Source organism: Falco cherrug, chromosome 1 (genome assembly GCF_023634085.1).
Source record: "Falco cherrug isolate bFalChe1 chromosome 1, bFalChe1.pri, whole genome shotgun sequence".
In the NCBI taxonomy this organism is placed as follows: Eukaryota; Metazoa; Chordata; class Aves; order Falconiformes; family Falconidae; genus Falco; species Falco cherrug.
The window spans coordinates 48,542,808-48,564,881 of NC_073697.1; the positions used below are offsets into that span (position 1 = coordinate 48,542,808).

General features: G+C 37.5%; 1 protein-coding gene across 3 annotated transcripts in view; it reads left to right on the forward strand.

Moving 5' to 3' along the window:
- Positions 1–16: 16 nt before the first annotated feature.
- GRK4 (G protein-coupled receptor kinase 4) overlaps positions 17–22,074 on the forward strand; it is a 42,667-nt gene continuing 20,609 nt past the window's right edge. Inside the window, exons 1-8 of one of the 3 annotated variants that reach the window (XR_008731655.1) lie at positions 18–315; positions 10,944–11,030; positions 11,510–11,622; positions 16,089–16,166; positions 17,329–17,429; positions 18,781–18,873; positions 20,272–20,335; positions 21,090–21,230. Coding sequence is in view for 2 of the 3 variants with exons in the window: in XM_055706607.1 (XP_055562582.1) it covers positions 264–315; positions 10,944–11,030; positions 11,510–11,622; positions 16,089–16,166; positions 17,329–17,429; positions 18,781–18,873; positions 20,272–20,335; positions 21,090–21,230 (729 nt within the window). In the remaining variant the exon portion in view is untranslated. Of the gene's footprint in view, positions 316–10,943; positions 11,031–11,509; positions 11,623–16,088; positions 16,167–17,328; positions 17,430–18,780; positions 18,874–20,271; positions 20,336–21,089; positions 21,231–22,074 lie in introns of all 3 variants that reach the window. The other 2 variants (XM_055706607.1, XM_055706610.1) reach the window with 2 other exon arrangements.

Sequence of the window (22,074 nt, forward strand, 5' to 3'; positions counted from 1 at the left end):
GAGGCGGGCGGAGGAGGGCGGACAAGCCATGGTCGGGGCGGGCGGTCGCTGCCTGCTCCTTGCCTCCGCCCTCGGGGAGGGGGAGGCCGGTGCCGGGGCGAGCAGCGGGTGATGGGGAAGAGGCGAGCGCAGCGCTGAGGTCCTGCGGGGCCGGATGAGCGGAGGCTTGGCGTCGCGGCGGTGGCGGGGCTGGAGGAGGGGGCGAAGGAGGCAGTAGGGGCGGCCTCCACTCCGGCTGCCCTAAGGGGAAGGAGCCCCCGACCATGGAAATCGAGAACATCGTGGCCAACACGGTGCTGCTGAAAGCCCGGGAGGGTGAGAGTCGCGGGGCGAGGCGGCGGGGGAGGTGAGGGGGAGGAGAAGCGAGAGGGCGAGGCGGGGCGGGCTGGGGACGTACCGAGGGGGAGGAAAAGGGTCTGAGGTGAGGGGGAAAGGGGCCAGCGAGGCGCGGGGAGAGGAAGTGGTGGAGGAGAAGAGGGTGGGGGGGAGGAGAGGCTGCCGGGCAGGGAGGTCCGGGCGGGGCGCGGACCCCCTCGGGGCCGGTGGCAGGAGCTCTCCCCGCCGCAGCGGGGCGGGCGGTGAGTGCCGGGCAGTGCCCTCAGGCACCTGCCCCGCGCCTCCCGCGGGATGGGTTTGGAGTTACTGGCTTGTGGCTTTGCTTCTGGAAAAAAACCTTTCCTCCTTCCCCCTTCGGGCTCTTGAATCAAACGGTGTTTTTACCGGATGTTTTAAGAAGATCGTTAATCTGTAGATTCTGGGTTTATAACTATATACGCGTGTGGCTTTGTAGGATGAAGTGACATAAGTCTTCTCTGGAAGGACCTTGCACTCCATCTTGCTGAAATTCCTGCCTGTGAAAAACATAGCTGGTGAATGCTACCTGTATTTTGCAGTCGAGTGTTACGTATTAACCTAATACTAAAGCGTTGTGTTTTCCATTAGATTAATACTTACAATTTGATTCCTCAGAACGTCTTGACTTGAAGATTCCTTCCCCAGCTAACAAACATTGTGGATAGAGAATGAAATTTAGTCTAGCACATGGTTGCTGTTTAAAAAAAGTCCTGAAATAAGATTGTCTTACTGTTCTTTCATGTGTATAATTGTCCATTAAATGGCCACTTGAAAGCCACCCCAGATTACCACAGTACTCAGTGCAGAGTATGTTTTTCAGCTGTGAAATGTGCATATTCTTTTTGGATTGGAACCTGCTTTTCTTAATTGTATTGAGAAGTCCCATTAGTGTAGCTGGAGCTGTTTAAAGTGAGTAAGAACAACAGAATCTGCCCCTGTATGTTTTGCAAGTTCCTCCAACTCTAAATGGGTTTGGCACTTACGCCATATGTGTATCCAGTTAAATTTGCCTTAAGCAGCAAGAGAGGAAAATCAACTTTTTTACTTTGAAGTGGGGTTTAAAAAACAGAACAGTGATTGCAATTTTGGGCCATTTCCCAACCTTAGCTGAAAAGACCACCTCTAACTACATGACATGTTTTGGCTGGTTTCACTGACGGTAACTTGTCTGTGGTGGTGCTGCCTGAATTTGGAGTTTGCATTGAAGTGATCTTGGAAATGAAGGGAAAGTGGAATCTGGCTCAAAATTTTACTGTGCCCAAACCCTCACCACAAAGAGTGGAGTGGTAATCTGGAAAGGCTTTTAAGTGGCTGCTTAATGTCAGGTTGCCTCTTTAGTTAAGGTTTCACTATGTTTAAAATAAATTATAGTGGTAGAACTGACCAAACAAGATATTTTAATGAACTAAATGAAAGTCTGACAGCAGCTGATGTGAAGATCAGTTCTACCTGGTGTGAAACTTATAAAAGTAATGGTAATAAGCTGTTACTCTTTTGTACCTTCAATTGGCCTGGGCTTTTTTGTGTAGGCATGCACAAAAACATGATTTCTGGCTTTCAAACTCTAAAACTCCATTGATCAATTGGTAGAAGATCTTTTACCTTTTCGGGTCTGAGTCCCTGTGCGTAGGCTGGAACTTAAATCACATTTTTCACAATGCTTCTTGAAGTGGAAGTACTTTCTGTCAGTTGAATGCTCTGGCTGGTCTGGGAATGTCTGGTTTATTCCATCTGTCAGGACCATTCCATAAAATCCCTGTCCCAGCTCTATTCTTATGTGCCCGATAGACTCCAAGGGAATGGAATTTGCAAAGTTAGTATGTGAGGTAGGTATTTTACTGAAATATATTCTTTGCTAAAAGGGCCTCACAATTGGGACAGAAAAGCAGACTTATTATTGACCTTTTGCTTCCTGCATTCCTGTTATCTCACTGTATAGTGTGTGAAGCAGAGGGATAGCATGGAAAAGTGCAGAGTTACTGTTTCTCATGGAAGAAGGCAAAATCCTAAGCTAATATAAAATAGCAGCTTTACTTATTTTGATGTATAGGCTTGAGCCACATCAGTAATCCTTTTTCTAATTCCACAGCATGTTGAAGATTGGATAAGAGAAGGTGTTGACCTGCATAAATATTTCAGTTGTAAAAGCAAAAGAAATAAGATGTAAACTACTGTGCTCTTATTTTATTGTTTTCAGTGGCTGTTGAAAGAAATCATTGTAGGCTTAATTATGGTTTGCATGGGTCAATCTCATTCTAACTTGTGATACCTTCATGATGAAGATGAGAGTAGAAAAAGACTGTACTATTGAAAGCATCTCACAGAGTCTTTTAACCCTAGAGATCTTAATTTTGCAAATATAGAAACTGAGTTAAAGATGTTGTATATTTGTCCTCATCTTTTGAAAGGATATGGCAAAGGCTTAATGAGAATTTGGAAATGCCTGGTAAATAAATAACACCAAGTCTAAACAAATCATACTTGAGCACATTAACCAGAACTAACAGTCAAAATTATGATCCCAGATTTGTATTCGTCATTTTTCTTCTAATTTTAAGTACTCCAGTGCTTCTAGATGTGACTATTGTTAGGACATGCACGTAATTTGAGTTTTACGTTTGTAGGTGTGCAGAATTAGCACACCTTGAACAGCTAGATTCATGTCTACTGTTTGGTTTGATATGTAGCAAGTTAATTCGATGTATGTGATTAGAGAGTGAGGAACTAACCAGTGTGTTTAGATAAAATGCATCTTTTGCTGCTACTTCCTTCTACAGAATAAAAACAAAGTGTTATTGCTGTCTGTTTCTAGGCTAACTACCTTCTACCTTCTTACTAATAGTCTTACTGTTGGTCTATTTCATTAGAGGTGTGAATCTTCCAATTCAATTTACATTGTGAGAACATCTGTTTATAAGAGGATACTAGTCCCATTTTTCAAGCCAGATCAAACCCCAGCCTCCCCCCAGCCTCAAAACTTTAAATTTAGTCTTATGATGCTATTCCCTGATCTTTTCAAACTTGTTCTTAGAACAAATTATTTTAATAGAAGCCTGTCTTTTTCCAGTACAGACTTGTAATGTCTCTGTAGCAACTGCAACACTTCTTTGTGTGAAGTGTGAAGAAGGAAAGCTATGAGGATTCCTTATCTTTTTTTTGTTTTAATACGACTTTGTAAATAATGAAATGCCAGTTCACAGCACATATGGTTGTTAGTGATGGCTCATAATATATGACTCTTACGTGTACCTGCTACTAGAAAATACTGTGTTGACACAAAGTATGGTACTTATGGATGAAAGATGAAGGAATCAGGAGTGATATTGGGAGGTTTTTCTTACCTCATCCACTTTTCCAGTTGACCTGCTTGTACTGACTGTCCTTGGAGGACTAACCTGTCCATGGAGGAATTTGTCTCTGGGTGAAAACTGTAGTGCAAAGTGTTCTGGGATTCCCTGTCCCCGTTTCCTGGGATAAGTGGCCTTCTGTGCCAATCCAGCTCTTTCCTCTTGTGCATACGTTACTTTTTGAGGGAAATCTGTATGAGAGAAATAAAACCGGAGAACTTCCTCTAAAGGTGAACCCAGTGGTAGAACAAGCACAAGTGACTCAGTAGAAAAACAAGAGATTATAAAGAAAACTCAAACTTGATCTTAGAGCACTGAAGTGCAGCAGCTGAGATAGAAAAGCAGGTGTTAAGTGATAGTGATGTATGATTTATGAGACAGAGGTTGCAAAACCTTGCAATTTTATGATCTCCTTGCTCAGATTTTCACTTCCAGGAATTTTTATGTATAAAAGAATAATGTTCAGCAATATGAATTCTAGTGTGGTATAAAAGCAGGGGAATTAATGTGTTCATTTTTTCCTAGCAGAAATATCTTTGAAATTAGTATCTCTTGAAGGACATTGAAGAATTTATTCCATACATGGGGACAAATAATAAATATAAACTAGGTTACTCTGAAAAAAATCTGAAAGTTAACAAAAATATATTTTTATTTTTATTCGCTTTTCTCTTTATTTATATTTGTATCTTCTATTTTTTTGTAGTTATTTCAGTCACTCTCAGTAAATTCTTTGAGTGTATATAAGCCCCAAAATAATTTCAGCATCCCACATGTAGTCTGTGATGTTTTGAAGGAAAGAAATTAATCAGTGTATGCTTTAAACTGCATAGGAACCTTCCTTTTTTCATTGCCTGAAGTAATAGTCTCCAAAAATATGTCCAAAGGGTAGATCTGTAGTTCCTTTGAAGTCAATGGTAGTTTACTCCAATTGAGGATCCACGCCAAGAGTATATTTTAAACATACCTGCTCCTTTTGCATGCACTTTAAAATTAATTTGTACTGCTCTGGCAGGAGCAGTTTGTGAATGAGAACTGGGTCTGCTGTTAGGCATATAATATCCTCTATGTCATGATTGATTAGACTAAATTAAGGTCATGCCTCAAGCAAATTTCACCCCCAGCACTTGGTTGTATTTGTTCTAACCTGTGGTTGCAGAATGGGTAAGATAGTTTCCAGTTGGATCCATGAACCAACCTAGGGTGTGTGGGTGGTTGTGGTGGTGTTTTTTTTTCTTTTAATGTTGTTGAGTGTTTTGGGCTTGAGTTTTTCTTCCCAGCATTAGTTTTCAGATGGATCAGCAAGCTCCTGCAGATTTGATAATTGTTAGGTGCAGCCCAAGGATGGAGTTAGCAGGAAGTTTTCAATAACAGAACGGGATCACAGTTTGGCTGAAGTGAATCCTGAAAGATACTTCTTTCAGAATCGACATTAATACTTAGTGTAGCACTCGTCACAAAAAATAAGCAGTCTACTCAAATTGTGTGTTTTATCTGTCTAGGTTTAAAAACAACTGGAATAATTCTGCAAGTGATCCTACTTTTGCTTGCAGTATAAGGTAATAATGCAGTATGGTATTGGTGATGATACATAGGCAGATATCCTATAATGTGTGTAACTAGGAAGAAAATTCTAAGGAGATTGCTCCAGACTACTGCAGTTTGGCTATTGAACTGAGCTAAAATCTGTAGTTATTTAAGGAGTAAAGACAAGTGGAAAACCAAGGCACACTCATGCCCAGAAAGTCCATTCACCAGCAACAAATACGAATTTTAACGTGAAAGTGCCTTGAGTTTTTGCAGTTGCTGTTATTGTTGTCTGTTCTTCCCTTATTTGCCTTCTAAGTTCTATTGCGCTCCCTTATTGCATTGTGCGTTAAATTGCTGTAAACTCATTGTGGCAGGAAACATGTCTTCCTGTATTTGTACAGAATTATGCACAATGTCTGCCTTTTTGTCTTTTATTTAATGAACTGTAAGAAGAATGCATGCGGGCATGTTGGAATCTAAATAATTACATTTACTAAATAAACACAACATGAGAGGTCTAGTTATTGATATACACTGCTGCTTTGGTTATTTCAAGTGTGGCAATTATAACTAGAGGTTTCATAATCTACTTAGAAAAGGAGAAAAATTCCTTTATCTGTTGCAGTCTAGATATACCATCATGATAAAAAAACCAACCCTTATTTGTCAAGAAGTAGTCAGTAAAATTGGAGTTTTCATACTGGTGTGTTTTTTTCTCTAGTAAACCCTGTTCATTAAGTTGTTCTAGACATAATGAAATGAAATGTATACACAGATGTTATATTGTTTGACTGCACAATTAGATTAATAAATTCTGGTTCAGATAAGTTATATTACCTTGAGTTGTTACAAGACTTTCATACCTAATTTTTGAAGAAGCGCAGAAGCTGTTCAGAATGTATGCACTAGCATTCTTAAATGTGCACATGATTACTGGGGTTGTATGTAGAGTTCATGTGAAGAACCAGTTGTTCAAGTGGTTATAGCTGTGGGAACAATAAATGATTGTGCATATAAACAATCTGCACAAATGTTCACGTAGATTCCTGGGGATTTTAACTGTTTACAGTGTTACTGTTTTAACAGTCAGACGAGCAAGAGGACTCAAGCATTACCTTGCTGAAGTCCAACTCTGTGTACTTGATACCAAGAGCGTGAGGACTATTATCTTAAAAATGCCATAACAATCTGTAATCTATAGGTATCTTTTACGTCTTTATTTATTGAACTGCTTGTATTTTTGCCTCAGTTTGTGTTCAGAGTGCCTCCTTTATAACACTGAAGGGTTAGGTGCCTACCTTGTGCTGAAGCCTGAATTTTCAGCTAGGTGATTCTGGTTAATTTCCTGAGAGCCAAACAGATTCTATGTGTTATACTTCTAGGAAAAAAAGAATCTTTCCCGTATAACAGAGATGCCACTCTGTTAAACCTAGTTGTTAAGCTGTGACCAGGCTTGTTTTTCAAGGAACTGAGGTGTCAAAAAACCTATCTGACCTGTGGAATGGAGAAGGTTGCAGAGACCCCACAAAGCAGTACTGTATGAACTGTCTCTAGAACTGGAAGCATGTCAGCCTTCCTGAGGTGATGGTATGTGTGAACTTCTCTCCTAGCTTGAAGTCAGGGGTACTTCAGTGTTACTGTTCTGATCTGAGGACCAGAGATAATAGTTTTGCAGTGTTTTGTGTCTTGCAGGTGGATCTTGCACAGTAAGGGCATACCCTCGGAGATGGTTACTTAGTAGGCAGTGTTTACAAATGTCTTTGTAGCAAAGGCCCTAGTTAAATAGGAATGTGTTACTTTTTCAGTGAAAGTTTTTAATCCTTATGGTGAGTGTTTTGAAGGGAAGCGTGTCTGTAAGCAGGGTAAGATTTTAATTCATGTGAGTTGAAAATCTGTTAGGAACCCTGCCTGCAGCTTTCTCTGCTGTGGGAAAGATGTATCGTAAGAGACTGTATGTACCTGGATTACTCTCATGCATGTCAGTGTAGATGATGTAGACCTTCTGTATTAAATTCTTTTGCATTTTTCCCTGAATCAGTTAATTGATTTATACAGTTAAAGGCATGCTGTAGGTTGTCTTCTGGTTAGTTTTATGCTTTCAGAGCTTATCTGGGTGTGGTCTAGCATGAATTTCTCAGCTGGTATCTGACAATCTGGTTTGTGGACTCAGTTTTGCAAGAATAGTGGTGTAGCAATCTCGCACCCCTAGTGCTACAGAGCTGTGTGCTTCTCAGCCACAGAGGTGCATTGCTTGGCCTTTACAAGCAGGAAAGCTGAAGCATGGAGGTCCCTGAACAACTCAACGGCAGAATCTCAGTGTTGATGTAGGAGCCGTTGAATCTTACCACATATAGTCAGTGTATATTTATTAGCCAAATACAGTACAATGCTTCTCACTGTTCTTATTCTACAGGACAGAACCTAAGTTTTCTATCTCAAGGAAGACTAACTAATAATGTCCAGTGAACAGTGCTCAGTGAAAGTCATGCCGCAAATCCTGTCTTAAGGAAGATAACTACAGCTGTGAGAAGTCCATCTGATTACTTGAAAAATATTCTTACTTGTCTAAATCTGTTTCTACACCAGGTTGCATTGTTTTGCCACAGCAGTGGGTTTTTTTTGTCAGTAGTTGTGTTTTTATTGATGAATGAACCAACCACCTTGTCTTACATATATTTTCCAAATGTTTCTGTGAAGTTTTAAAAAAAACAGTTGAAAAATGAAAACATGTAACCATCCTTCCCACACCCATATTCTAATGCAATGATCTAACTGAATTTAGTATGTATCTCTTTAAGAAGCGAGACTATTTAGAGGTAAATGCTGAAATTCTGACTCCAAGAAGTAATTTGGGGAGGAGAAGAAGGTAAGGTTATCATACACTTGAAAATGTAATTGCAGTGCTTCCTCACTGTAATGGGGTATTGCTGCGTCCACCCTTCTCTTTGTAAAAGATGAGTTGCTTCAAGTTGGACATTGTTCTAGCTAGCAATTACATCTGAAAGAGGCAAAAGCGGTAATTCTTCTGAACCACATAGGTCAACCATAAAGTAGATTACCTTAATGGCTTTGTTGCGGCTGTGTAGGAAAGTAAGTTGTTGGTCTTTCTGGAAGAATTTTATCTGAAGTATTTTAGAATGAGATCCAGAATAGAAGAACTGAAATCAATATTAAGATACTTACAAACCACAACTGTTATAATTTGATTTGATACTTCTTTTAAACTGCCTCAGAAATGGAAAAGAATTTTGCAATTAGGGAATAATATGACACACAAATCTGCCTGCTTCCATAACTTTTACCAGAAATGGCTAATTTGTCTGTAAATAATGTAAGTCATGCATTCTCTTTACATTATTAGGACATACAGCAAATGCATAGAAAATGTCTAAATTTAAGAAGAGTCAGTTCAGAGAACAGAGGATGTTGATTTAGCTATTACTTCTAAGCACTTAATTCTTGTGTATCTTTAATATATTATATGTATCCTTTATTGACTTCTTCAGGATGCTGCATGCAGCTGCATTCCAGTATATGGTCTCTTTTTATGAAGTTCATAATGGTCACATAGTAAGTAACTGGACAGATGTCTGGGGCAAAATACAGCAGTGTTGGACCCCTGAAGTATAATGCATCAGTGATCATCTTTTTTTGGGGTGTAGTTTTTTTTTTGGTTTGTTTTGTTTTCGCATTTTTGGTGGTTCGTTGTTGTTTGGGGTTTTGTGGGTTTTGAAGTTTTTTTTCCTTTCACTGTGCTTCAGAAGGTGATATACTTGGTGTATATCACAGTTCAGTTTAGATTTTTCTGAACACCATTTGGGTTGGTTTATCATTCTTGGTCAGTACTGATTGTACTGTGACATGCACAAACGAGCCTTTCTGAGCAGTTTCTAACAGAAGAAACGTAACTTCTGTGGACCTTGCAGTCTGGTGCATTTTTCAGTTGCTAGGTTAAAAATTAAGTTGACTCTTCTGTCCACTGTTTTTCATGATCACATAATAATCTATACCCAGTCCTTTTCTATGCATTGTATGCGTGCATAGATGCGTGCATATATAAATATTCTCTGATTTTGTTTGTGTTTAGTTCTGTTAGAAATGCGGTTTGCTCTGTGTTGTTTGATTTTGTTCAAGCATGTATTCAAATTCTTTTTAACATCAAAAATATTTTGTTAAAATACTCGGAGTTTGTTTCAATGATGCTGGTAATTACAACTTCATGATTAGTTTGGTACTGTATGAAGTACAAGAGGGGAAGTAGATTCAATATATTTGTGTTCTAAAATATTTTGGAAAGCAAATGACTTACAAAGCAACATTAGGAAAGTGCAGAAGAATGGTTTCTAGAGAGTAGGTATCAGATCAAAGAATCTCTGCAGGCCAACTTTTTAAGCTTTTGTATTCCTTATTTGTTTACTTGCATAGTGATGCTAGAGTTGAGAATGTTTTGTTGCAGCAGCACAGTGAGACATTAATGTTCCTGTTAGCAAAGATCATGTAAATTTGATAAGAGCTAAGGTATGCTAAGCTGGAACTACTCTTGACTGCAATGTTCAAGAAACTGTATGTTTGAGTGAAGAGGTGTTTTAAAAATTTTTTATTTTTCTGAAGATGTTAGTTCCTTTCTCCCTAACGACTTAATTCTGAAAGAGTTCAGTACTGTTTGCTGCTTAGTTTCTATTCGGGTTACACAGGGTAACTCCCTTCCTTTCTCTCCCATTGTGGTTAACAGTACATACTGCTTTGGTACAGTTAAAAAGTTTCTGTGCAGTTCTGCTAGTGTTCTGTCATGTGGAAACGCATCTGGCCATATCACTTTGTAAAATCTTTTAAAATATTGTGCAGCACAAAAATTACTCTTCCACTGAAATGTTAGGCAATTCAAGAGATTATAGATACAGAAACATATACATGTACATATCTCTGCTTTTTTGATAAGTATGCATATCTTACGGAAATGGAGTTGGCTTCTTCCAGTCAAAGTAATGTGCTAAAACTCCAATTTAACATAGAAAATGGAGCACAGATGTATTTTAGAGAAAGAATGGGGAAAATACTGTAGTAGTTTTTAAAAATCAGTTTAATACTAGTGCTGGGAAATCTAAAGCATTGAAAAGATCTGAATTCTACAACTAGGTTCTTCCTGATATCCTGTATCTTCCTATAGTTTAGAATAAATGGTGTGCATTTGGTCAATGCCCACTCGTTTATTAGTGGGATCTACTCTTACTACTATTACTGCCCTTAAAAAAGAGAATGTGTATGTACAACTTGATTATCCAAAAATGTGTTTTAAGAACTTCGTTCTATGTATTTTGTTACTCAACCTTAATGTCTTCTATTCTTCACCATGGTTGAGAAATACTTCTCAAATATTTTTTGGTTCTGTCTTTGATGTTTCAGTTTTGTTTGTAATTTTCAGAATGCCTACATATTTGCCTTGACTCTGCAGAGATATTCTGTATGCAGAGTCAAAATGTGAAATATTTGTCTTGCAAAAGACTTTCTGCATTATTTAGTGTTTCATATAAAAGTCCTTCTATATCAAGTTTGTTAGTGGTTTGGATATCCTTGTGGATGTTTTTTGTTCTAGGCATGAAAAGCGGTCTGACAGATCTGTGAAAAAGTGACCTAATTTTATGCTGTTAATGTTATATTTAATTTTATTCTGACATAGTACTGTGTTCCACATTACGCATATTTTTCTTCTAGGCAAAAGGAGTGGGCGTAGTAAAAAATGGAAAGAGATGCTGAAGTTGCCACCTGTTAGTCATTGCGAAGGTATTAGATGCTCAATCGGTAGGTATCCTGTAGAATGGTCTGTCTGATTTTCTTTTTTTTTTTTTTTTTTTTTTTTTTTTGAGGAGGGGTATGAGTTTGGTGATGTTAACTGAAAGGATTCTGTCTTGCTTCTGAATATTAGCAAAAAAAGCTATTGAGCTTTTAATGTCTTGTATTCCTTCTTTTCAAACAATCTTGTTTGCTTTGGGATTGCAATTCACAGTGTTGTTGCTTTCTATCCTGCAGCCTAAATGAAACTTAACTATATTGTTCAATGTTTTTTTAATGAATGTCATAATCTATAAGAGACAAATGTGGCTGGAAGTGAGTGTTTTGCTATTCTTTGAGATTACTGTGTGTTTCTGATATCTTTGCTAAATATGTTAATGGAAAATCTTCATGTTTTGGTGCTGGTTTTCTGACCTGTTCTCAAATGGGAGTAAGGACCATGCTATGACAAAGATAAAAATAAACATATTTACTTATTTCTTTCTCAGAAAGAGACTATAACCAGCTTTGTGACAAACAGCCGATAGGAAGGCTTCTCTTCAGACAGTTCTGTGATTCCAGACCAGATTTGAAAAGATGCATTGAATTTCTGGATGCAGTGGTAAGCTGTGAGAAATTGGAGATAGGTATCAATAGGCAATAGCTTATATATTTTTGTTTTAAAAAAGTTTGATTTTTATGATGGTTTTGGATGGGATGGAGTTAATTTTCTTCACTGTACCTTATGCTGTGCTATGTTTTGGATTTTTGACCAAACCAGTATTGACAACAAGGATATTTTAGTTATTCTGAACAGTGATTACCACAGCATCAAGCCCTTTTATGTTTCTCACGCTGCCTCACCAGTGAGCAGGCTGGGGATGCCTAAGCTGGAGGGGGGACACAGCTGAGATGGCTGATCCCAACTGACCAAAGGGATATCCCATACCGTATGATGCTGTGCTCCGCAATAAAAGATGGGGGAAAGAAGGAGGAAGGGGGCAAGTTAAAGTTAGTGGGTTTGTCTTGCCACGTAGTCATTAACCGTGATGATGAATCCCTGCTTTCCTGGAAGTGGCTGAACACACCTACCTGCTGATGGGAAGAAGCAATTTAATTTCTTATTTTACTTTACTTGCGTGTACAGCTTTGCTTTACTTGTTAAACTGTCTTAATCTCAACTCACAAGTTTTCTCACTTCTACCCTTCTGATAATCATTGGGAGTGAGTGAGTGATCACCTGTGTGGGGCTTAGCTGCCTACCAGGGTTAACACACTGCAATTTTATAAAATACTAATTTTCTCTAAACACATCTGTTCACTAATACCGCATACATGAAAATGTAGTGCGATGCACTCTTTGTCAACTGTAAAGCTGTAACTTTTGATGGATGTCAAGAAACTTTGTGTTTCTTACTTAAAGGAAGATGTTTAATATTTATTGTAAAAACCCTGCCATCTTGGTATGGTCAGAGCTGCAAAAATGGCCGTGATGGGAATGAGAGAAACAATTTTAGAAGACACGCTGCTTGGCTTCTTGAACCTAAAACTATGTGCATACAATGAATATTATGTTACTCGGATATGAAAATTTTGTAAACATAGACTTGAAAATGTTGCAACTTGCATGCAAGTCCTAGGCTAGACAGAATGTGCTAATTAAAAAAAATAAATGCAGTGGTGATGGAGATTTAGGGAACCATCTGTGGAAGGAGAGAAACCAGATTTTAGAGACCAAGAGAAAAGTAAGTGTTTTGTCTTGGTACGTTTGCATCTTGGTATCTAATGCTAAAGAATGAGGGGAGGAAGGAAGTATGCCTGTGGCCATGTTTTGTAAAAATATCTTCAGACAATACTCTCATGGGGAGGGAGAAAGTAGTGAGAAGAGTAGGCTGGCACACAACGGTCCTCAAGAGGAGAGAACAATAGCTCAGAGCTTTTTATTCTTTGTACCTCATAGTTAATCCAAGAGCAGAAAGATACAGTCTTAAGCTAAGAATGCACCAAAAGAACAGTTTGCCTCTTCCCACCCATTTTTGTTCTTATATTCAGGGAACAAGTGACCAAAGAAGACAGAAGTAGGGTAGTAGTGCTGCTTACATGTGTCCCACAATGCAGCAGGGTGTAAGGAAGCACATGGGATTGTTGCTGTGCCTCCCACTTCACCGTATCTTCCTTCCCCCTATGGGAGTATAAACAGAGGCACTTGATCAGCTGAAAAGGAACTTCAGTGTCAAATAAGCAGAGTTGCCTTATATTTGTCAATGAATCTTTGTGCAATTAGGCTTACTTCCCAGATGTGTTTCACCATACTTCTGTGACTCTTAGGAGCTGTACTAACATAAAATTCCAGAGACCAGTATGACAGTTGGAGACACAGAATGGATTGAATGTAAATCCAGAACAGTGGAGCTAATATCCTGAAGTGAATGTAAACCAGAGCCTTTAATGAGCATTGCGCAATAGGGACACTGCTGACAGCTGTGGATGTACCCTTAATGGTTACAACTTCTGTACACATTTTTAATCCTTAAAAGCTTAGATAAGGAGTAGCAGAATCTTTGCGAATACAAAAGAGAAAAAGAATCTTAGGCATGACTGTAAGGCAGGCATGTCTTTGCTCTTACAGATGAATGAATCTTACAGATGATTTTTCAGGTGAAATTGTGTCTAAGAAGTAACTGTGTTTTACACTAATGGAAGATTTTGAATTGTTTGGAAATATGCAATCTATAATGTTATGTAGATTGCAACACTTCTGTGAATTAACAAAGACTGCCATAGTTGAGGTAATCTGATGTAAGAGATGATTGCACAATTTACTTTTATTTTTTAACTTCCATTTGAAAAATCATGGTGAAGTAGTATGCTTGGGAATCACTGAAACAGAAGTCTCTTCAGCTAAAATAATCTCTAATTGGTGACTCTCATGATGTGAAAGCTAGCATGCTGTCTTGGTCAAGGAAGTGAGATAAAATACCTATTATCTCTTACAGATGGTTCCTGAATTAGCCTGATTCCCTTTTCTGGACTGCACTTTAGCAAGTGTGTTCAAGCTTTTTTTGGAGTGGGGCAAGGGTATTTTTTGGTTGGTTTTGTTTGTAAGGCAGTAACGTGAAGGGGAAAGGCTAAGGCTGTGGGGTCTTTACATTGGGTTTTGCCATTTGTTGTATGTTTTTATTTAAAATTAAATTTTGACTTAAATTTTCTGGCATAAAATGCCACAGTCTTAAGAGCCTTGCATCTTGAATTAAGAGTCTTCTGACTCTCTTAGATGGATCAACAGGATTTCAGCAGCATGATTATTTCAGGAGGCCAAAATGGCAAAATGAAGGTAGTACAATGCTATGTTGTCTACCTGTACTGAATGCTAAGACTAGTAAGCTTAAACTCTTGAGAAGGTGTGACCTTTAAGTCTGGAGTCAGCTTGGCTTTACAGAAAGAAGAGTTGTGAAATAATTGAATAAAAGTGACAGAAAATAAAGTGAGGAATTACAGCTATCCAATCATCTAGTGACTCATTTCACTAGTTGGGGATGAGGTTACTCAAGTATGAAAAAGAATGGGTGACAGCTCAAACTTCCCTCTTAAGCTCTGTGAGTAACAGAAATCAGTTGACAAGGCTGTCAAACTTCCTTTTAAATTACAGTATCTGCTTAAAATGGTATGCTTAACTGTATAGAATTAGTGACTACTTTGGCATAATAGAACATGTTAAAGGCGGTAAGTGCACTGCTGTGGTTGATTAAATTTTCTGACCTGCTCATGTTATTTGGTAGTTTCAGAATTCCTCACCACTGTGGAATTAAAAGTAGCGAAAACAGTGGCTTGCAGTTGTCTATAGATTTGAGCACTGTGCTGAAGTGGTTGATACCACAATGTCTTAGCAGAAAGAGATGTTGATGACTTAGTAGTGAGTCAGCGTGGGTTAGTTGCAGTTGGTTGCAGAACTGGAGTTCAGGGATTCTCTTATTTCCAGTATTGTATGTATATTTGGTTCTTGAACTGTTATTTTTCAGTGTTCTAGTTTTCTTTATGAAGATGCATAACTTCTCTTCTGATTAGATCTGTCACTTGGACCTTATTATAAGGTTCTTAATGATTGTTGTCCCAATATGCCGAACTGTTGTTTTATATGATACAGCCCTCCATTCTGGAAGTCCGCCATATATTCTTTGCTCCTAGGTGCATATATTTATATTCTGAGATATGAAATAAGCTTTGATTGAGTAGGCCCAGCCTGTGAAGCTAATACAGGCTGCAGTTTGAGATTGTTTTTTTCAGTTCATCTTTTCCCAGATTCTGTATTGTCTTTAAATGTTGTAACTTATCATGTCTGCTTCTAGATTATTCCTCAAAATTATTAATAGTAAATAGTCCTTGGAGTTTTTCAATGCTAATATCTGATGGGCTGGTGGGGTTTTTTCCTATAAGTAGTACCTCTGGAGCTCTATTAAGATGCCAGTTGTTTATCTGCAAAACACACTGTGTTGCATAGTAGTCTTTTTCTACATCATAGTACTGTACATTACTAAGTCAAAAACGTCACTAAATTTTATATCTACCCAGTTTTTTCTCAGAGAGTGACGTGGGGCTTGGTTTAGATCTCATATTTCCAGCTGATGTGATCTTGTAGAAAGTAGTAGTTTTATCCTAGTTTTACCCAAGACTGTAGTAAAGAAAAATACATGAAGGAAAAAAAAAAAAATACAATGAAGAGAAAGCTGATGATTGTACTCTTACTTAATTATTTCCGATCTGGATCTTTCTGTCCTACAATACTGCATAAACACTATTTCATTGTAATTGGTCTAATTTAACCTCTAGGATGCAGTTTTTGTTATTGTATTTTGGCTAATTGTTAGTTTTTGTATGATTTCCAAAAGTTAAATTCCATGTGGTTTTTTTTCTTAAGACTGTTCTTCATACATGTGCCACTAAGTAGTCTAAAAATCTTTAAATAGATTTCAAACAATGACAGCCTTCAGTTCCTTTTATATTATTCATGATAAAATTTACCTGTCATGTGAAAGACTTTAGTGCCAAATAGCTCTGAACATAATTTAATTTTCAATTCCATTCCCCTAGGCAGAATACGAGGTATCTTCAGATGAAAAGCGTATAGACTGTGGCCTGAAAGTTTTAGAGACATACTTCACTAATGGGGTAAATACATTATATTACAAAATATTGTCTCAAGTGTTTTGTAAACATCAGGTACATAGAGATTTAAGTGGTTGCATTGTTTTTAGTACATTGACGATCAAACTTCATTAGTCCCGTTTTTGCCTTTCTGAAAGGTATACTGCCTTCTCTTACCACCTTGAGCAGAAACCTTGACTGATCTCTGCTTTTAAGACTACTACCATTACGATTTATTCTCCCTATGTTTTCTAATTAAAATACTCATCTCAAGATAAGTAAGACAAGATAAACTCATTTAGCATACAAAGAAAACTATTAACAAGTTAACTCGGAGTTTTGTCATCTGAAGACATGAGAATGAAGAATTCTTAAAATTCTCAGGCTTCTTTCAGACTCTTGTGTGGCCTTGGTTGGTTTGCTGTAAATTTTCAGAGTTGCTGCAGGTTTTCGCCAAGTGAAATGTTGTTTTGTTTTGTTCCAGAGCATTCTGGTTCTCTGTGTTTTGCATGGGGATCATTAACAGCAGATCTTTTGCATATATTAATCTCACTGATTTTTTTAAGAGTCTGTTCTTTGATATCCTGTAGAAGCTTTGCTGTGGATCTATAGTTAGACTTCTGCTTTCCATGAATAGGTGCTCCTTCTGCTTCTCTTTAGTCATCTTGAGAAGACTTTACTCCAAATGAAGGTCTTGCAGATACCTTAAAAGCAGATAAACTCCAAAGTTTGCTACATCTCTTCTGATAATTTCTTTAGGACTACTATAAGTCACATGCGGTTTTTGCAAAAAAACACATTTCTTTGGGCTGGTTTGAAATAGTTTCCTAACTTGTGTATTTCTTTCCACTTCCTTCTATCCTGCCAAGCCAAACAGATAACTTGCTTTTGTGGTGGTAGACTTATGGAAAGAAAAAGAAATTTGACTTATTGCCAAGTTTGTTTCCCCAGATACTGAAGAAGTAAATAACTGTAATAGCTTTCAATGCATTTTTCTGTAATAGGAAACAAATAAATTTTTTCCTGAATATGAATTTCTTAGTTTTATCTTTAGCCAAACCATTCCTTTCCTTTTCCTGTATTAGAAGATTTAGTTTCACTTTGATTATAGAACTTTTTAACTCGTTCTGTTGATTTACAAAATTGCTTTCATTGTTGCCCTGTTTTTTTAAAAAAATCTGTAAAGTCTGCAGCACACTTGCCAGAAATACCTCAGGAAACAGTAAATGAATGTAAAGCAAGACTGGAAAAGAACCCTTCTAAGGACCTTTTTATGGACTGTACTAGGTAAGTTAAAAATGCATACTGCTATATTTGAATATCACAAGAAAAATTTGTGTGTTTCTGAGGAATGAAAGGTGAAGTTATTACACCCAGGTGTATTTGGTGTCTGAAATTAGTGTAAGAAATTTGAAACAGATTTATTAAAAGACTACGCTGCCTTCAGATGTGATTTAGATGTTTGACTTGCATAAAAATAGCATTAAAGAAAAGGCTCTGCAAAAAATCACGCTATTATCTACTACCAAGTATTCTGTAAGTTAGAGTAGTATTTCTCTTTATTATAGTCTTGACTTTTGAGTGACTTCTTTTCCATGATGAAGGTACTCGGATACTAAGTTATAAACTGGAGCTTGAAAGGTTTCTGAACAAAATTAACCATTTCTGGTTTGTGAAAATGCGTTGAACTGAGGCCAACAGTTATATTCCATTAAGATGGCTGCTTAAAGGATCGATTGTGACAGTTAGCACAAACAAATACAACTCAATTTTGTTCTGAAGTCATAAAGTGGTATTTCACAGCAGCAGCAGCAGGGAAGGCTTTTCTTGGAGGGATGGTACATGTTTACCAGTGTTGCATGTCTTTCTAAAGCCTTTGTATTTCTAATATTACTGGTTCTTCAAGGCATGCTTGATCATGTCTGAAGGATTACAATATGTTTTGTCACTGCTTGGGTCATCTCCCTAGCAACAAAAATAAGCATACTTTATAACAACCCAAGATTATAAGATGGAAAGGGATGTGTGAGAACACAGAGTGAAAATGTGTCTCAAATGGAGGATCTGTCATGTAAGTCATCCTTTTTCCTCTGTCCCATAAATATATGAATACAGCCTGAATTATTTGTTTTCCTTCCCACTGACCCTTGCCTTGGTACGCTTAATTTGAGGGGAATTAGAAGTTACCTGGTGTTCAAGTTTGGACATGGTGTTTAGTATCTAAATTTCAAATCTTAGAATAAAATCTTATTTATCAGTCTCCAAAGAATGCATAAAAACTTGTAGATACTTTCCTGTAAAGATCATTCAGAGGTCCCATTTGTGGGGTTGTGCATGCATTGCATAGCTACTGAGAGGCTGATGGTGGCCTTGAAGACAATGGGAATGCAGACGTCAAACTTTCTAGTTGCTCTAAATAACAGTATTGTGGCATTACTAGTGTTTTGACAGGAACAGTTTTCTGTGATAGGCACTCACTTTGTGAGACATCTATGTTAAAATCATTGTAGAGCACAGTGACAATGTCTCTCTTCCTACAGTTTCATTGATATATTTAAGTATATTTTAACAGATTGATAGTACCTCCTGCTTCATCAGTTTTTTCAGTATAAGATTGATCTTATTTTCCTGTTGCTAGGATTGTCCATGAATACCTAAGCAGAAGACCTTTTGAAGCTTACCAAGAAAGCGTGTATTTTTCCCGTTTTTTACAATGGAAATGGCTGGAAAAGTAAGTTTATTTATGATGTTTGCATTATAATTTTGCTTTGTTTTGTGGCCAGTTCTGCTGTTAAGCTAGAAATGCTGTAGAGCCCTAATGAATGACACTGCCTGTCTAAGAAATTATGATCTGAAAGACAAGTTGTAAGGGATGATGTTGATGGGACAGTGAGGATGTCAATACTCGTAACAAAAGTACCTGTCCAGTAGTCTTTAGGTAGTAAGTTTGTATTAATTAAATACAAAATTATTATCATATGGATATATGTTTCGCTGTCAAGTATGCAGTGGGATACCAGTCTTTTTTGGGAATACTGTTATCTTTTTAGTTTCAAACTTGGTCCAGTCAGTGGTTAATAAGCAGATTAATCTAGTTTTACAACCCACTGGGTGACTGGGTAACTCCTCAGTTTTTCAGAGTGGTACTGACACAGATCTAGCAATTACTAGATAGCAAGATTTGTATATATCAGTATCTAGTTTGGGCTTTTAAGTAACATGAAATGAGTGTCCAAACTTTTTCAGAGGGCTGAAATTGGTACAAACTGATTCTAGTTCAGCACTGCTGGGTATCATGATCACATATGCAAACACTGAAGTGCTTGAGTATTAATTTTATGGCAAATTCCAATTATCCAGTGTTTTTGTTTGACTAAATTAATAGCAAAAGCCAGGAAGAGAACTAAGGAAGTCACTTAAAACAATTAAACAAAATTCTCTACCAAATGAACCTCTACTTGTCCTGAGAACAAAGATGCATTAACAATGAATGTTCTTTTAAAGCAAACACCCCCCCCCTCAAAACTTATCACCATGAAATAGCCCTGCTCCAATACATGTTTAGGAGTGTTTTAGCATAGAATGGTTGACACCTTTACTGCCTCTGGTTATCTGTTCCTCTTCCATTACATCAATACCTTAACAATTCAGCTTCTGAACTGCTGTTGCATACCACAACGCTTTCTTTTTTGAAAAAGCGAAACAGCAAAGCAAAGTCAGACATGGTTTACCTTTTAAATGCTGCATTGTAAACATGATCTCATTGAAACACAGCCTACATGTCTCCCTTAGTTGCAGGATACTGACAACTGGAGGTGATGAATTGACTGTTGGTGAGAACTGAAAAGGCTCTAACCATGAAAGGCATAGGGCCTAACTGATCAGGCTTTCTTTCCTGCTATTGTGCATGTCTGATGACCACATGAGGGAGCCCCTGTTTCTAATCAGAGCACCCCTTTCATATGAAATTCAGCTTATTATAATACTGTCTTCATGAGGTTAAGGCAAGTGCTGTTCATTAAGGTGGCATAGAACAGGAAGGAGAAAATTAAGATAGACCTTATGGTGGGGAGAGGATTACTAACTCTTGTAATTTCTGCTGCAGTAATTGTTTCTTTCTGTTAATCAGGCAACCGGTAACCAAACACACATTTAGGCATTACCGAGTACTAGGCAAAGGTGGATTTGGAGAGGTGAGTACAGAAATATCTTTCTGTGAGGCAATACTTAAGGCAAAAAAAAAGGTTAATACAGAGGAGAAGTTTTTTAACTCTTGACTCTTAACAGTCTACATTTGACACATCACCTGGCAAACTGTTGTCAATCCAAACTGTTTTCTTTTAATGTGTTAGTTTTAGTATTGTAGGTCATGCCCAAAGTTGGAGAGAACTTCCGCTGGCTGACAACAGTTGCTTCCATTTAGAAATTTCATTTGACAGTGAGAATATAGTTTCTACTTAATAATTATGTGGAATACTAATGAACCTAATAGGAAAAGCTATAGATTTTATTAATTCTGTTTATAATTCATTGGGCTCCCCCCCCCCCCTACATTTTTTGACCAGAGCTTTATATTGAAAGGGAAGGAGGGTTACTAAATTACCATTATCTTTCTCCCACTTGATTACGGTGTGGATATTTGTTCTCTGTTCTGCTTGCCTAGACATATACTATTACCACAGTCAGGTGTTTCACCAACACAAGATCCACAGTTTTACTGAGCTATTCAACTCCCAACAAAAATGGGTTTACTACTTTTTCTACTTCTGTTACGGCTTTTGTGACCTTTCAGAGTTGTTTCATGGGTGAAAGCTCTGCATCGATGCTTACCAACTCTCATTTTCTGAGAGCATTCAAGAGTTTGAAAAAAGAAAATAAAAATTTTTCTTCTATTAAAAAATTCTACAAAAGTCCTAGCATCTCTGACACACCTTCCTTCTTTTTTAGGTGTGTGCCTGTCAAGTACGGGCAACAGGAAAAATGTATGCTTGTAAAAAGCTAGAAAAAAAGAGAATAAAGAAGAGGAAAGGAGAATCAATGGCTTTAAATGAAAAAAGAATTCTAGAAAAAGTGAATAGTAGGTTTGTAGTAAGTATCTACTTCTGATCATATTCTCAGAATTTTGTGTGTAAGTAGTTCTGTGCAGAGGACATTTTTATCCAATATTGAATTGGTTTTAGTCAGCCTGCTTTATTTCTCACTTACAGCCAAAACATTATGTTGTGTTTCAGCATGCTGATGCCACTGAATCTTTCTCCTTTGTTTAAATGTGAATAGATTATTCTGCAGTACTCAGACTTGAATTATTACTTAAATTCTAATTCTACTGCAGCCTATGACTGAGTATGTTTTAATAAAGAGGATGTTCCATATGCTTTATTGCATTGTATTTTTTCCTTCTGTGTTCCTCTTCTCTGTTTCTTCTCCCAAGGCATTGCACTCTGTTTTCTTCTCTTATCCTCTTTTCCCCTCCCATATGCCAATTTTCTTACAATTAATGCTGGTTTCTAATTTCATTTTTGTAAGTGCATTTATGAATGACCTCCAAAGGGGTGACTTCATGAGTCTGCCATTTAATTGCCATTAGAAGTCATAACTTCTAATAGTGGAGGTTTTATATCATAAGGTATTTTCATAGCATTCAGTACTCTATTGCTTATACATTTCAAGATAAACATGAAATTTTGACTAGTGTATCAATTCCGGTTGGTTATATGGCTTTGCTGTGTACTGAAGTTTAAAAAGGTATGTTAATTGCTTCACATCAAAGATAAGATTTTCATTCTATGGAATTTCTGTTAAAAAGTTAAGTCTTAATACTTTTAGCTGATGCTATCACCTAAATTATGGTCTGTTAGTGGCTGTAATTACTAAGCAGTGAAATTACTTAGAATGATCAAAGATATACCAAGTAAACTTTCCCCCTGGTAAC